The 16450-nt window shown below is 50.5% G+C and overlaps 5 protein-coding genes across 5 annotated transcripts; 4 read left to right on the forward strand and 1 right to left on the reverse strand.

The window, feature by feature from the left end:
* Nucleotides 1–401: 401 nt before the first annotated feature.
* ATNIH1004_001789 (uncharacterized protein) lies at nucleotides 402–1025 on the forward strand (the record flags this gene model as incomplete). The annotated part of the gene is made up of 2 exons (XM_033566484.1): nucleotides 402–646; nucleotides 794–1025. 2 exons carry the CDS (start codon nucleotides 402–404, stop codon nucleotides 1023–1025), a joined length of 477 nt encoding a protein of 158 aa, XP_033432241.1.
* A 5177-nt stretch (nucleotides 1026–6202) lies between these two features.
* ATNIH1004_001790 (class II DAHP synthetase family protein) lies at nucleotides 6203–7561 on the reverse strand (the record flags this gene model as incomplete). Its single annotated transcript, XM_033566485.1, has 1 exon — nucleotides 6203–7561. One exon carries the CDS (start codon nucleotides 7559–7561, stop codon nucleotides 6203–6205), a length of 1359 nt encoding a protein of 452 aa, XP_033432242.1.
* A 1136-nt stretch (nucleotides 7562–8697) lies between these two features.
* On the forward strand, nucleotides 8698–11102 carry ATNIH1004_001791 (AMP-binding enzyme domain protein; the record flags this gene model as incomplete). The annotated part of the gene is made up of 3 exons (XM_033566486.1): nucleotides 8698–8937; nucleotides 8993–10443; nucleotides 10958–11102. 3 exons carry the CDS (start codon nucleotides 8698–8700, stop codon nucleotides 11100–11102), a joined length of 1836 nt encoding a protein of 611 aa, XP_033432243.1.
* A 983-nt stretch (nucleotides 11103–12085) lies between these two features.
* On the forward strand, nucleotides 12086–13167 carry ATNIH1004_001792 (class I SAM-dependent methyltransferase; the record flags this gene model as incomplete). Its single annotated transcript, XM_033566487.1, has 3 exons — nucleotides 12086–12311; nucleotides 12395–12952; nucleotides 13040–13167. The coding sequence occupies 3 exons, from the start codon at nucleotides 12086–12088 to the stop codon at nucleotides 13165–13167; spliced, it is 912 nt and encodes a 303-aa protein (XP_033432244.1).
* Nucleotides 13168–14809: 1642 nt separating this feature from the next.
* Nucleotides 14810–16403, forward strand: ATNIH1004_001793 (Zn(II)2Cys6 transcription factor domain-containing protein; the record flags this gene model as incomplete). Its single annotated transcript, XM_033566488.1, has 2 exons — nucleotides 14810–15628; nucleotides 15693–16403. 2 exons carry the CDS (start codon nucleotides 14810–14812, stop codon nucleotides 16401–16403), a joined length of 1530 nt encoding a protein of 509 aa, XP_033432245.1.
* Between the last annotated feature and the right edge of the window lie 47 nt (nucleotides 16404–16450).

Consider the following 16450-nt stretch of genomic DNA (forward strand, 5'->3'; position numbering starts at 1 on the left):
AACTGCAATACCCCTGCCCGGAAGGACTTTCCAGTCTTCGAGTTCAAAATGCACGTCGTATTCCGTGGGGCGAGAAGCCGCAGGTTAGACTGAACATGAAAGCTCGGAGGAGGGGTGGCAACAAAAGAAAAACAAAAAGAGGAAATGAAAACTGTGTTGGATAGCTCAGGTAATGCTAGATCACAGATTTGGCAACATACATCCCGACGCATATTCCACATAGTTACGTAGTCATTGCTAGAGTCTCTTAGCCCCGGAGCTCCTTTCTGTTCCCTTAGCGTCTCGCATTAACATAAATTCATGATGTTATCTAGACAGTTAACTGTCTCAACAAGCACTTCAAACACGACGGAGACAAACAGAGTGTACCGAAACGTGACGATGAGTCGACGGCTCCGTTTATGAAGCTATCTATTTTCACGTCGGAGACGAGCGTCATCAAACTCTTTGCCGACTCTGAGATCTTTGACGCCATCCCGGAGTCGGAGAATATTTCCATTGTCGAGCTTTCCAACGAAACAGGGTGTCGACAGGGTCTCCTGGAACAGTCCGTCAACTTCCTAGTTACCGTGGATGTCTTCTCAGTGATGTCTAGCCGCATTGGTCATACGAAGAACTCGATGCGCTATTGGACCAAGAGTTTGACGTTGGCCTTCCCCCCTGATCTATTTCTCTGATACCTTCCTCATCCTGCCATCCATTGGCCGCGATTATTCCAAATTAATGACTTCGTGGAACCAAAACGAGCTGATCGCGTGTGCCAATTGGCATAGACCCTCGGTTATCCCCACAGCACGAGCTATGAGGTCCCCGAAACAATGTCCCACATATCGGGCCTACTACACCGTGCTGTGTCCAAGGCTACGGAACGAATGCTGATCACAAGGATGTATGATTTCTCTTGGGTTGTCGCAGCGGCTCGGAGCGGGGGAGTGGGATCCAAAGCATCATTGTGGATATCGGAGGTGGAAGGGGACCGGTTTTCCGAGCATCCCCCAGTAAAACCCGCACATCCCGGCAGCTAAGTGCGTGCTTATGGACAGGGATCAGACCATAATTGATACGAAGCACGATGGTGACACGATCTTACGCCCAGCCTAGAAGATGGTGGGAGAGTTTCTCTGCGAGCAGCCCATTCAAGGTCTGTTTCTGATATCCCTTCTTCATTATTGCATGCTCACATAAGTTAGCGCACTCGCACTGAGGTCTCTGATTTATAACATTCGGCGAGCGCTCTATGATTGGCTTGATAATATTTGCGTCAGCATTCCCGCACCATTCACCATTCGTTCTGCTTGAGCGGTAGTCTCTAGGGTCTTGGAGTCGGAGCAGCTGCTGTTGACCCCACTCTCCATCCAGACTGCTCTCTTAGGCGCCGCCTGGATTACCATCGGTGGAAAGAGACGTACGGCAAGCATGTTCCAGGATCTTGCCTCCAAGGCTGGGCTGAAAGCGAGCAGAGTCTACAAAGGCCAGACATCCGAGACTGCGGTTCTGGAGTTGGTACTTCTGTGACGAGATGAATAACGCCTAACTATTTCTTTGTTTCTGCTTTTGATATGTCATACATAGTCCCTAATTTAGGGCTATCCATCAACATGCTGTAGGACTGTGGCTCCTCTCAAAATCTGGTAGTATAATTTACTTGCTACTATTATATATTAGCCTTTAAGCCACTCAAGCCAACATGCAACATCCCCCTTGACACAGCGACTGAGTGTTATCTGAATTTGGCGCAACCACTAATCTAGGCTCCTATAGGTAGTAGTCCATAAAGTATTTTCCTGCGTAGTATTCATGTTGGCTGTTTTGTCCCTCTAGGTAAATGCACAACATCAACACCGTCGCGCCCTTCCAAATAGGGCCGCGTCTCAGAACGATGTTCCTCCTGGCCCTCCTCCGGTGCAACTTCCACCTCATTTGTTTTCCTAATCTGCATGCCGCTATCTAGCATATCCCTCAGCAACTCGTCTTTGCTATTTGCCCTCCCTTTCCCCCTAGAACGAGAATACATCGCACTCGATCGAAGAGGACCTAGCGTATGATCATGTCCGGCAGTAACAGGGGCGAAGCAACTGGAATGGATATACTGTAGCATTGGTCTGAGAGTAGCTAGGCAGCCTGTAATAATACCACCTACAAACTCAATATTACCCCACAAGCCTGCATGCAAGTTATCCCAGCTGTAGTCCTTGGACGTCCATTGAATAATAATAGTTTTGCCGATGGAGCCTCCTGCGACGCTGTTTGGGTTAGAGATGACGAGCGGGAAGGAAAAGAGGACACTCCTACAAGAATCCTAGTGCAAGTACGATGCAGGTAGCACATTTCTGTTTCAGACTCATCTGGAGACGATAGACAATTATAAGTGGGATTGCGGCCGTCATGAAATCCGTACCAACACCAACTCCTTCAACAGTAAGAACCAGAGCCAGTAGAGATAGTGAGAACATACCGGAAGCAACTTTGTGTAAAATATTAATGGTAGTTGAAGTCATACATTTTGGACGGGAGGGGTCATTCCAGTAGCCCTGGAGTGGAATACATAGGACCAGATCGAGGATGACAGTGGCACATGTAAATGGAACAAGTATAGCCAGGTTAATCACCACGAGCCATTTCACCGTGCGGTTGGCGTGGTACACTATGCGAAGTAGAAAGAGGCAAACGGAGACTTTGACCATCATTGCACCGATGAAATTAAGAGAGGTGTTTACTATACTTAATTTAGATATTGTCGAGTAGTTAATCGGGTCGATGGTATCCATATGTCTGCTTGTGTTTAGAACAGATTTCTTTCCCTGGGCTAGACGGGGCTGTACCTGCCAATGCCAAGCTACATGCCTATTTATTATTAAATTGCATCTTCAACGGTATGACGATGCATACTGACCTGGATAAGAATCACCTCAACTGCACCAGCGGGAATCGCAAGTGCCTACCGATGTTAGATAGTGGGACTTTTCTGGATACTCCGTAGCCCTACATATGCAAGTAACATACTCCTGACATTATCAGCCTATGATCTCCACACAGCGTTGATGTCTTACCAATCATCCCAGCCTAACGATCCAGGGCGCAGTTGGGTTCTCACCAAAAAGCGAGCGGCGAGAACGAGAGTTGCTACCCCAAAGAGTGACCAGTGTACACCAATAACGACGGCCTGTCTGGAAGTATAGCCCATGACGGATCCACGAGAGAGTACGACAGAAGAAATATGAGAGATTTGGCTAAGAAAAGCCAAGGGAGAAACGCATCCAATGAAAGTGGCGCAATACTAGGACAAATCGCGAGGTAATAGTATATTAATAATTGCAAGATGGGCATTTTATCAAGTCTACATGAACAGGTGAATGTACAATCATAGCTGCTCTACCTAAGTATTTCAAGCATCCATTTTTTTTCTTTTGCCCTCCAGGCTGCGCTGATTAGTGATTACTCCGCACGGGGGGAACGAAACGGTGCATGGTTAGGTTTAGACTAGTTTCGGATGTGGAAGTTGGGCAGGGATGGTCTGCAACTCCTCGTGTTCGAGGAATAATTTTCCTCCTCTTAGCCATCGTGTATAAATAGAATCGTTCTATTTACGGTGTCAGATCTACAGCCCCAACAGTTTTGTAACCACTAATGCATCCGATTGTGCTTGTGAAGGAAGGCTTGCAGTGCTGTGGTAAGCCCGAAAAGACGAACTGTTATTCGGATCTAACAGCTTGATGGTTTTTATGCAAGATGTACCTCAGTGGGATGCCATTCCAACTCTAGAAGGAATCAATTCTATATAGGAAACTCCACTGCTATACTTAACTGCGAGGTAACTCAATATCAGAGAGAATTCATTGGGCTTTAGAAAATAAATAGCACCAAAAAAAACAAAATCGAAAGGAAAGGAAGGGAAATTGGATATATACGAATCTCAACGCTGGGCTGCTAGCCAACCCCGATGATTCATGGTTGCAGCAAAGACGGGTCGCCGTCACAATGGCCATATTGGCGTGCCGAGGAGGTGGACAAGCTAGCCCTATGATGCCTTTCTTATTAGCCATAACGAATTCAATAATACACCAAGACTGCTTCGTCCCTGCAACATAGAAAATACATGTTGGGAAGGACTTGTTCATCATTGTGAGGTCGCACCATGTAGGTATTTCCTGATCGTAAGGTCCCTGTATATTGCTGCATGGGCAATGCTGTGCCACCTAGTGGCTCAGGGAATTCTACTGATCTTCAGTCACCCACACCCTCTTCCACTTGCAGGTAGTAGGATAGGAATGATCTAACCGGTAAGTACGTGAAGATTTACATGCTTTATCAGAACATTCTCCTCTTCAGATACTTGCCAACGCACTTCCCTTCTCTGCCGGTTTGGGGACGACCTACCGGCAGTGGTACAGAAAGAACCCAGGTATTCAGCCCAGACGCACTTGAACCTCAACAAATAAGGACATGATCTCACTATATTTATGCTAAGTGTACCTGCTCTTCGTATCGGGGCTAGAGAGGAAACGCTAAAGGGAAGCCGAAACCAACGTCATATTAAACAGTGCCTAGAGGCGGCTTCGCCCGACGCCCATCATTCATTCCCGTTGGGGCAACCCTAGGCTGAGCCTGGGGAACTAAAACAGAGCACGTTCTTTAATTTGTCTATTGGGGAAGCACCAAAAACTGTTACGTATACTGTAGTAAGTTCACCATGTCTCAGGAGAAATAGTCCATTTTCTGGCAGTAGCGGCATCACTTATGTGATTTGCGGGATTCAATTCTTGTACTGCTTTCGCAATTGGAACGTTGCGATCCATTAGTATGTAAGTTGACATTCGCAAGAGCAAAAAGGTCACTACGTGGGGGCGGTCACTGCATCGTGATCTACGTTATCAGTATGGTTTTACGAGCCTTTTTTTTTTTTTTTTTTTTATTTCTCGTTCGGCTTCCTTTTGCTTGATGCAACCCCAGCTTGCATCAAGATGGCTCGGAATAGATCTTATTATTCAATACAAAGCTGGCCTCGACAGTGACCCCGGATATAGATCTCCTTACCTATCTATCTCCTCTACAGGGCGTGCTACTTCAGCTGTGAGCAGAGTTCAGAGTCCCTGTCTCCCTGTGCCTGAATCTCTTATGTTCTTTTCGTTTCTTTTTGTTTTTCTTTTTCTCTTTTTTTTATCTTTCTAATTTCCAATTTCTATTTTATTTTTTCTTTTTCTTTTCCCCCCTCTCCTGCCTCTGAGTGAAGTGCCCACTAACTTAAAAAAAAAACAAAGCGTGTGGTAGCCACCCCTTTGACAGTCAGAGAATGCATTCCCTTGTCAGCAAGCTCCTTATAATGCTGATCTTCTAGGCCTGTAGGGAACTTTCGATCCAATCATTATTCTGGAGGCTGATCCTGGGACCCAAACCGAACATGCTTGTCAAGCTTCGTACGAGTAGCGTCGAGTTTCTATTCGTGTCAAAAAACAGATGATTTGGCATGCACAATATCGTATCGCCCCACCATGTCTTCTGCCTCACAGCTACAAAAAATAAAATAAAATAAAAACCATCTCATTGATGGAGTTTCACACTAGTAGCCAGCCACTCCGCGCTGTGGAACACTTCAAATTATGAAGCACAGTCGAGAGCTCGTTAGATTGAGCCTCAAACGTACGGATGAAAGCCTTACAGATGTTATGTATATAGACTCTAAGTCGGTGTTACTTAGGGTCTGCATAGCTGCACACTATGGCGGCTGAGTTGGACGTTTAATTGCTTTTTTTTTAAAATAAAAAAAAAAAAAAATTTCCATACCGTTAGGCGGGATGGCCAGATAAATCGTTCAAATCGTCGCACTAGAATATGACAATCACTCCCTGTATACGAATTCTAAGTCAACCTGAGCGGCACAGTACGCAGGTCTAAGAGGGAGGCATGCAATATGATGACGTCCGACGTAAGTCCATTCCTCTAGCACCCAAGGAGGACACAGCCGGTCGAACAAAATAATTGACTACATTGTGTATCTGAGAAATAATATATTTCACTCGCCCAGACCAAGGGAGCATCATGAACGGTTATGATGGAAGCTTGAGATATATTCAAATACAACGTTCTGTGGGAGATGAGACTGTGTCAACATTATGTATTTCTGTTTTATTGCACATCCTCAAACAAATCAATAGTCGCACTTTGAATGCGACCGCACAAGAAAAACGAATTATAGACTGATACATCAGGCGCCGTTACAGATCATTAGTTTCTGTGTAGAACGACGGACATGATCCAGGAAAGACCGAACCACCGTCAAGGCTTGGACGTACGACAGACGCGGGTCACAAAGGCTTCGATAGCTGGTCGTCAAATCTAGCTCGCAATAAGTATCCCAGGCGTCCACGCACTCTATGACGAATTCGCCCGTCTGCTCGAGATGGAGACCACCCATAAACGATCCATTGGCTCGGTGAACTTCAAAGGTCTGGATGACCTCTCGGACAACGGTTTCGACACAGCGTGTCTTGATCCCCGACGGCGTGGTTTTGGTATTGCCGTGGCAGGGATCGCACATCCAGACGGGTCTGTGGCCTGCTTTTCGGACCGCTTGGATAAGCGGAGGGAGCAACGTCTCAACCTGATCGGCTCCTAGCCGAGTGATGAGGGTCACTCGACCATCCTGGGTATCCTGCCCGTTTTGATGGCGTAGTATAAGATCCAGTAGGTCAACCAGTTCCTCTGGGCGCATGGTCGGTCCCACTTTGATTCCGATAGGATTGCGGATCCCCCGGATGTATTCAATGTGCTGTCCATTCTGCTGGCGTGTCCGCTCGCCGATCCAAAGGAAGGTTGCAGACGTGTTGTAGCGGCCATGGGTCACGGCGCTCTCATACGGTAAGTGGAGGGCTTCGTGCGATGTGAAGATGGCCCCTTGCCCAAGCTCTTGCAGGGTATCAGTGGGGAATAGGTCCTTTTCGGGCGAAACGACGGGATCGCATGACGGGGGGGTTGGTAGTGACGGGCATGCTCTCATAAGGTCCAATGTCGCCCGAGAGTGGAAATATGCCTGCAGTAGTCGGTTGGGATCGGGCGTGCGCTCCTCCGAATGGAACCCGTTGATGTTTTCGCCCCGGAAGCTGTAAACACGGGAACCATCGGCCAGGGTTTCGAACGGACAGGATCGCGGTTTGGCGTACTGGCCGGCGATTCTTCCCACCGTGACAACGGGCAGGCCCAAGGCGTCCCTGATCAGCCGAGACTGTTCATGAAGCAGCCGCACCTTCTTCTTCACGACCAGTGGCCTCACATCCTGGAAGTTTTCTGCACAGTCGCCACCCTGGAGGATAAAGGCTTCTCCCCGAGCGGCTGCCGCAAAGTGTTGCCGGCCAAGTTCAATCTTGACCGTACTGACCAGGGGCGGTAAGGAGGCGACGGTGTTCAAGACTTCTTCGAGTGCCAAGGGGTCTTTGTATTCAATATCCTGCGCAATCGCCTGACGCTTTTGCCAGCTCTGTGGTGTCCAAGTATCCGACGAGTCCAAGCTCATGTTGCTCTGGCTGGGCCGAAGCCCTTGCCCTTGCGGGAGTTCTGGGCTCAACATCTCGATATCTAGGTGTAAAGGCGCCGAGAACGCAAAAGAAACGATGTGCCGATTTACTCTGGCTAATGATATAAAGGCAGGGGTTGGATTGAATTGTCTGCCCAGCCGTCCCGTTCAATACTGAAACAACGAGAGCTCACAACAGTGGAATTAAGAGGCAAGGCGATTCTACAATACTACGTCCAGCTTTCCCGAGGCCTTCGAATTCGTCTCCGTATTTCATCTGGCAATAAGCCAGCCGTACTCACCTCACCGGTATCAGAGTTCGACTGAACGATAACAACCTACCCTCCTTCCCTCGTGTTTGCTGGTGGTGCGTCTGTATCACAATCTTTGACTCGTGTGGCGTTGTCCGCTCCCGATACCAAACCTCGTCTTCACGGAGTTCTTCACGGAGTTCGCAGCCGTTCTACCGTCCTTATCCGTTTTTATCTTGCTGGGAACTGAATCCTTCAAGCATAAATGGCCGTATCAAACCATGGGAGACTTGGACTTGGCGGCATGGACGGCAAAAATGCGCAGTCAGACACAGCACTGGCTCCGACGCTTGCTCTCCTCCACAGGTCTTCATCGTTTTGGACCGGAGCTAGGCGTTGCCCGACACCACAACGGAGCTAAATGGAGGCCACCTTTACGAAACGACAGCGAAGTGGTGCTCACAAGATCCACCAACAAAGGAAAATACCGGAGTTGAGTCCACTGCAAGTCTCCTCAAGCCAGTTCTCATCACACGTGGAGTGGTATTAGGGTGAACTACAGTGTAACCACAACTATAGAAGTCCTATCAGGATCGTCATAAACTCCGTGTGGTTTCATCCGGGCTCTCCTTAGACTCACATGTTGCGACGATAGAAGTTGTGGACACTGGTGGAAGGCGCTCCCTTCCCCTTCACATTGTGGATATCCAGGGTGGAGGTAAACTCGAGGCAGCGGTCCAGTTCTTGTTAGGATTGGTCTCTACAACATCTTGAGCCGTATTTAAACCCGCCCCATTCATTGCCCCGTTGCTGCGAGTAATCACTGGAAGAACAGGTGCCACAACTTCGATACTAGCATACTTCAACGGCTGTTACGAATCTCGCTATTGTCCGGGAATTCCACCTTCGGTTCTATTTACTCGCGCCGCAGTATTGGCCATGATCTTTGAATCCAAGTATCCTCTACCCTCCGTGCCTAAGACGGATGTATTCAACTACATCTTCCACCGGGGCCGACGACCATATCCATGGAGCCGAGTACTCTATCGCGTCGATCAGACTGGTGACACCCTGACACTGGCTGAGCTCGAGGAGAAAAGCCGACGCTTCGCTGATATTCTTCGCTCGGAATATGATATCATGCCCAGAGATGTAGTTGGCATTCTCGCCAAGGACAGGGTATGTTGCGTAACCCTTTGTTCATTTCTCCCGTAGCGGCTAATCTCGTAAGCAGATCCAATATCCGATCGCATATTTTGGTGCTTTGGCCGCCGGAGCTACGGTGGCGCTCATCCCTGTGCAACAAGAGTTGTCCGAGACGGACATTGCGGCTCGACTATTCCAGTCGCAAGTGAAGCTACTCATCACCGACAGCGACCTGCTACTCCTGGCCGAGGTGTCCGCGAACTTAGCCGGTGCTGTTCGCCTGATCACGCTTGATGACAGCCCTAACCAACTATGGGCATCACTGGAGCGCCTTATTCCACGCGGCCGCCCTGATGCTGACCACTTCCGACTGGAATCGGAGGCCAGCGCAGAGGATTCTGATGCCTTTCTGAACCGCACCAGCGGATCCACGGGGAATGTCAAGTCTGTGTTAACCAGCCACGCCCATTTCATCGCCACGATGGAGGGTACTGTCGGTACGGTACCAGACAACACGGACCCGGACCAGGATGTGTGGCTCTCTCCCATCTCACTGGGATTCTTCATTAACGCCAAGCTCCACATGGGTCTCAACATCCTTCTAGGAATTCCCGTGGTGCTCATGAATGGTCCTCTCGATGAAACAACCGTCGGTGTGATCGACCGACAAAAGATCAGCTTTCTCTTTATCACGCCCCCCATCGCAGCCCGCCTGGCACGGGCAGACCTGAAAGCGTCCGGGGTCGACGTCAGTAGTGTTAAGTGGCTCCTCACGGCTGGCGCCCCCATGCACGAAAACCTACGACAGACTGTTTCTAACCAATTTGGGGGCGTTCACCTGGACCTCGAATGGGGTGCGTCCGAGACCATGCTCATTGCGATCCAGCGGGACGATGATTCCCGCCGCAGTGGCTTCAGTGGCACGCTGGTGAACGGAATGCAAGCCAAAGTCATCAGCACGAGCACCGGTCAGGAACTGGGGCCGGGCGAGTCTGGCGAGATCTTGGTGCGCAATCAGCTGTGCCGATTTAAGGGCTACAAAGACAATGAGGTCGCCAATCGCGACTTCGACTCCGAGGGCTGGTTCCACACGGGAGACTATGGGTACCTTGATGAGAACTGCAACGTATTCATCATGGATCGGATCAAGGAGCTCCTTAAGGTCGGGGGCGGTTATGGGACGCACATCTCTGCCGCTGAGCTGGAGGGTGTTGTCTTCGAGCACCCCGCCGTTGCCAGTGTTGTGGTGGTGGGCATTCGCAACGACTTCACCCAATTGGATGAGCCTACGGCGTTCGTCATCCCCAAGCGCGAGGATCATCAGAATCTCCAGCGCACCGAGCAGCTGGAGCAGGATATTCTACATTTCGCCAACCAAAAGCTCGCTGGGCTTCGGAAGCTGACGGGTGGTGTCCAATGTCTCTCTCACTTTCCTACGACTGGTTTCAAGATCAATCGGAGGCAACTCAAGCAAATGCGCCATGGGACGCGTAATAATGTGGCGACTGGACTGTTTCCCTCTGTTCCAAATTATGTACAGTCAGTTTGATAGTTGCGAGAATTCTGAGGATGACCTACGGATACCCCATCAACAATCCACTTGTTCTGTTCTGCGCGAACATCACTCCTTCTACTTCTTTTCTGTTGACAGCAATGGATGAGAAGATGCATGTATGCATCATATAGGAATATCACTCTGATTCTTTGATAGGTATCTGTCATCAGTATTCCCGTTTTCCTTTCTTTACAAGCTACTTAGCGAACGAATCCGATAGTATTGCATCCACTGCCTGTACATACACACATACGTGACTGCCATCGCGTCGGTTCTGAAGCACAGCTTCCTACGTAGCACCTTCACCATGAGAACGAAATGGCTAACCCGCGCGGCCCATGTCGCATAACCAAGTTACTTGGTGTTCTCCAATACCATCACATATGCTGGTATGTAGATCACCACTATTTATTGCCCGAATGATGCTTGTCGTCTACGATCTACAGTTGGGCTCGTAAAGGGTGATTTGGCTATGTAAGAGTGCGGGACCAACTGCAGGACCGAGCGCCTCTTCGACGCAACGCCAATGGACCCAGGATATGACCTGAAGATTCTATTCTCAGGTCTGCTCGGTATCGGGGATCCGGTCCGCTACCAATGCCATTGCGTACACGACAGCCCCGCCAAGCCCATCCCCTTTTAGACGATGACCTCACTTTACCGATACAGTTCTCTCGGACGAATTCTCTCCCATATAATTTTGCCTCACCTTTCTTAGTAACCTCGGTCCCCGATGTATCAGATAGCATATCGTGTTAATGAAAGGCTCACCCTAGTGTAAAATTAGCGTCTTGACCAATAATAGAGAAGTATATAATACATATAGTACGTACCGTAGTGAAATATTGTGAGATAAATGCATAAGCTCCTGATTTGGGTCCTCAAAGCAAGAGGGTTAAGCATTATTATTGGCTGATCTGATCTATGAAATGCTGGTGCGGCGCTTCACTCAGAACCCGTCTGGGTGCGACTACCACGGTGCGACTCGCGCCAACCACGAGCTGCATATGAAGGATCCGAAGCATAATCTTCACGTTCACACCATAGCCAGGCCGTCTCTTTTGATTTACGGAGAGTGGGCTCGTGTTGGCTAGTGCTGACACCGGAGATTTATTTGTGCTGGTTATATCGACCACTATGGACATGGTTTGGTGGCAACATTCACGACCTCGTTCTCCGAGGAGGGAAGAGGCCTCCATCCGGAGTCTATCGGAGTACGCTGGATGTTGGGTGTTTGGAGCTGGTTCTGATAACGGCGTCGGCGTAACATGTTGCGAATCATGCTGATCAATCGTTCTGTTGCTTACTGCTCTTCATGTACCCCTCAACGGAATCCCGCTCCCACCAAAAAGGGGAGCCAAGAAAGACTACCATACGGAGTTGACCTCGGAGGGCAGAATGCTGGGCTGCCCCGTACCACGGCGGAGCAAGAAGGACTGGCTACTTTGATTCCAGCTCCTTTCAAGGCGCCCAATATCAGATCTTTTTTTTTTTTTTAAAGAAAAAAGGGCACGCCAATATATAACCCATATCGAGACAACCCTTCGAGCAATGATATACAGGCCATATCGATCAAGAAAAAATCCACAAACTTGTTAGTATCGCCGTGTACCATATCGACCAGAAATGGAGGCTCCTATGAAACCCACTCCCGCACACCTTTCGCCTCCTGGAACCCAGATCAAAGACGAATTTAGTGGGACGGAAGGAGTCTACCTCCTCCCTCATCACCACGAGGAAATCAAGCGGTTACAGCGTCAACACTTCTTCATCAAAGCCGCCACTGATGATAGGTTGACCACTGTTGAGCTGCCCACCGGGGCTAGAGTGCTCGACTCTGGCTGCGCCGATGGTGAGTTTTGCCCGCAACCCCTACGCATTGAAAAGAAGCAAAATCATTGGAGCAAGCCAGCAGACGAATCCATCTAACACTAGCGGGGGCATCGACAGGGACCTGGCTCGCCGATCTGGCTGGCACGGATAGGCCCGATCTCGAGCTCTACGGAGTGGACCTGAGCCAGGCACAGTTCCGATCGGACCCTCGGCTGAAATTGCGGGAGCATGATGTGCGCCAGCCCTTCCCCAACTCCTGGGGTTGGAAGAACCGTTTCGACCTGGTGCATCAGCGGCTGTTGGTCTGGGGTATTGGCGCGGACGAGTGGCCGCGGGTCCTCGCCAATTTGACTGACGTAGTCAAGCCCGGTGGAGTCTTGCAGCTAGTGGAAGCGGAATGGGTCCTCAGCTCGTATTCCGACGAACAGGTGCAGCAGAAGAAATTGGCCAAGGTGCAGGAGTGGTCGACTAGCTCGTGCGGGATGGAGGTGCACATCTGGAAGAAGTTCCCCGATCTCCTGCTTCCCCTCGGCTTCGAGGATCTGAAGGTGGAAACGTTCGATCTGGGTTACGGAGCGACGTCGAAGAGGCCCGAGGATCGCATCTGGACGGCCGAGCTCCTGCCCCAGTCATTCCGCCATCTGGCTCGTAAGATTCCGGGTATGTCCCACGCGTGATGACAATCCCAGTCTTATTAGTATCATGCCATCCATGGTCCTCCCACTGACTGAGTCGTCGCCACTGTAGCGGACGGCATTCCAGGCGTGGCCCGCACCCCTGACGAGTATATCGCGTGGTTAGACGAGCTGGTGGTGGAGATGAAAGAGATCGGCTATACACCCAAAGTACGGTGGCTGACGGCGCGCAAGATCTGACGTTAGGGCTTCCTTCCTACGGACCGAACCGTTCTCCAGTGCAAAGTTTTACATCCTGAAGGAACGGATGGCCGGGAGGCTTCTTTTGGCTGTGGATTTTGATACTTTGGTAGGTGAATATACATCTGTCATCACTGTGGTTTTGCTTTTGTTTCCCCTCATGTGGTAAATAGACTACGCGTTGTGACCTAAGGAACCCAGGCAGGGTTTCTGATCCATCCCAAAGTTTGGTTTATTATTAGGAACTAAATCGCAAGTAATAATACCTCAACAGACTGGCCTGCCAGATCCGGAGCGCCTTTATTGGCCTTTATTGGCTGGGCTAAGCTGATATCAGCCGTGATATTGTCCGATATTTGGCTAGTACTAAATAGGAAAGATAAGGGTTTGGAAAGGTCGTAACTGGATGATTTTGAGCTGGTTGGACTCTTCTTGATTATTGATAAATACGATGGTTGATTATGATTGTTCTTGTTATGTTCTTGTTATCGAGTTCTTTTTTTGACCCCTCCTAGTCATATGATTGATCCTTGCCTCGAGTTGGAACCGTTTTAATCAGCATCTGTATGTAACGTTAACATCTGCAACCAAGGTTATTTATTTAGCCCAGTCAGATGTGGCACACGACCGAAAAACGAGGCCTCGCCATCTGCAACCAACGTTCGCGGGTGCCTTCGTACCCCCGAATTCCAATCGCTTCCAACACCTCATGTTAAAATAATGCTAGTCCATATAGGGACATCATGTGAAATATTCGTGACACGCGCGGTTTATTGGAAGCATGAAGGAGTCTGGGATTCAGGGGTACGGAGGCACTCACGAACTAGGCTAAATACATAACAGATGCTAACTAAGACAGTGCAGACCGGCATCCGGAGCAGAGGGATATCCCGATGTTCCAACACGGTTGATCCTGCAGATGAGGGGTCAACTTAAATACCGAACACACAAGAATAATCATCAATATAGAGGTTATTCAAGCCCTCATAGAATTGCACTGTTGAGCTATCCAGCTCAATTACTTAGAAACTCCCACACCTCGTATAGCCATATTACTTGACAGATACTCATAATAATACCTAGGTACGGTCGATGTAAATTTATAATAATACAGTTATAATTGAGTTTAATGTCAGCATGATCAGCACGCACGTCATGGAGAGTGGCGTGACTCCACGCTTTCCCATACGTGGGATGGCGTGGAAAATTCGCTTCAGAGGCTCGACGTACAGTCTGCCTTTGTACCAATTTCCTTTCCTGGTCTTCCATCTAAGATCTAGAAGACAGGTACCCTCCTCAGTGAGATAGACAGAACATCCGGGATCCTCTCGGTTCCTCGGGCTCGCTTCCTGTTACACGTATACGAAGGGATGACACTTAAAACCGGACACGCCCACACTTGGTTGGAATTTCCCATCTCCAGTCCCCCCTCGATGCCGCACTTCGACTATGCCTGGATCCGTGCCGTCTAACGAGGCTCACCAGTGTGACTCCTGCTTCAAATTCTACCAGCGACGTGTGTCTCTGCCGTTTGTCTTGTCTCCGGCGTTCTAGTATTTGGAGCTGATATGCAGGCCGACGGATTCTAGGTGACCTCCTCTTGCGCCATCGGCGGCGGTGTCTGCGATCGAACAAACCCACGATGCGCCGCAAGGCGTGCAATGCCTGTGTGCAGGCCAAGACCAAATGCTGCTATACGCAACCGACCTGCTCGCGATGTGCCAAACGGGGCATCCTTTGTGAGTATGCGTCCACGGCCAACACGGTGACCACCGTTCCCTCCACCTATTCTGCATCCTCCTCGTCTACCTCGGCACCAGAGAATCTTGCCCGACCCGAAGAAACCCGTATGAGCACGACCGATTACCCGTCGCTCTGGAGCCGTCGGAGCCCTCAGAGTGGTCCCGGTGCCGACAGCTTGGACTCGTGGAACTCCCAGAACCTCTTCTGGTCCCTGGATACATTCGATCTCCCATCGTTGCCCTCCCACGTGGTCTCCGAAGGGACCCGGGGCCCGACGCCGGCGATCTCCACCAGCCTTCCAAGCCTCACATTTCCCTTGCCCTCGCCTCCGTCGCAACCGCCGTATCGGACGCTGGTCGAGGAGACGTCCGTGGTGCCACCGGGTCCAGGGATGCCCGACTTGTCCTGCCTCGCTGGTCCTGGCTCGCGCGATGCCTACAACTCGCCGCTGGCATCGGTGCCCAGTCCAGATGGGCTGGGAGGGCACCCGTCCAACAACGTGCGTCTGCTCCAACAGTATCCGAAGCTCTTGCTGCAGGATGACTTCTACTGTCCCTTTCTGCACCGCGCCCTGTTCAACGAGCACGTGCCGGACATGACGATTCTGCCGCACACCTCCATGGCCATTTGTTGCGGCAGTGCCTTGGAAGCTAAGGACGGCGTGGGCTACATCAAGCGCGCTATGGACGCGCAACGACAAAGCCTGATCGAGTCATATGTAAGCCCCTGTGCCCCGGTCGGAGCGATGACCGCCCAGCGCGCTGACAGAGACCATCATCCAGCCCACCTACCATTGCGTGGAACAGTGGGACGCTCTCCATGCCATGCTCCTTTATGAAATCCTCGAAATGCGGGTGGCGCCCGTCGACGAATCCGAGAGTTGGAAACGGAAGCGTCGCATGAATGGGCTGAAATCGCCGTTTCTCTCCAAAATGACCCAGTGTTTTTCCCGGTCCTACCTCGACGCGCACGATGCGGCGCTCCTGCCCTCGGCCGATCTCAACGGCTCTTGGGTCAAATGGGCCGTCACCGAAACCGCGCGCCGCACCATCTTTCTCGCCAACATCGTCAACTTCTTCAGCAACCGCGATCTCGAGTCGGAGAGCCAATCACACTACTACGAGCCCCTCAACGACGAGCTCATCATGAACATGCCTCTGCCTTGTAATCAAGCGCTGTGGAATGCCCGCACCGAAGACGAGTGGCTCCGGGCCACACAGATGGTCCAGCCCGCGTCGCCCAAGAGCTTCGCCGATGCGCCCGACGCGTTGTCTCCCTTTGGTGCGGCTGCTGGTGGTGGCGCGGCCGCGTGCCCGCACATCCCAGTCGGAGAGCAGGTCTCGAATCAACATCACCAACCGTCACTCAAGTTACTCTTCTCCAAGTTTGCCAAGGACTATCTCCGGGCAAATTTCGCGACGAATGCGGGGTTTTCCGACTCCGACAAGCTCCGGTCGTTCATCATTCTCTGTGCGCTGGAGCAGTTTTCATGAATCCGAAGGATTGCTCGATAGAACCTGCGTTTCTTGCGGCCATGGAC

This window comes from Aspergillus tanneri (assembly GCF_003426965.1).
Source record: "Aspergillus tanneri strain NIH1004 chromosome Unknown AapTan_2_pilon_pilon_pilon, whole genome shotgun sequence".
In the NCBI taxonomy this organism is placed as follows: domain Eukaryota; kingdom Fungi; phylum Ascomycota; class Eurotiomycetes; order Eurotiales; family Aspergillaceae; genus Aspergillus; species Aspergillus tanneri.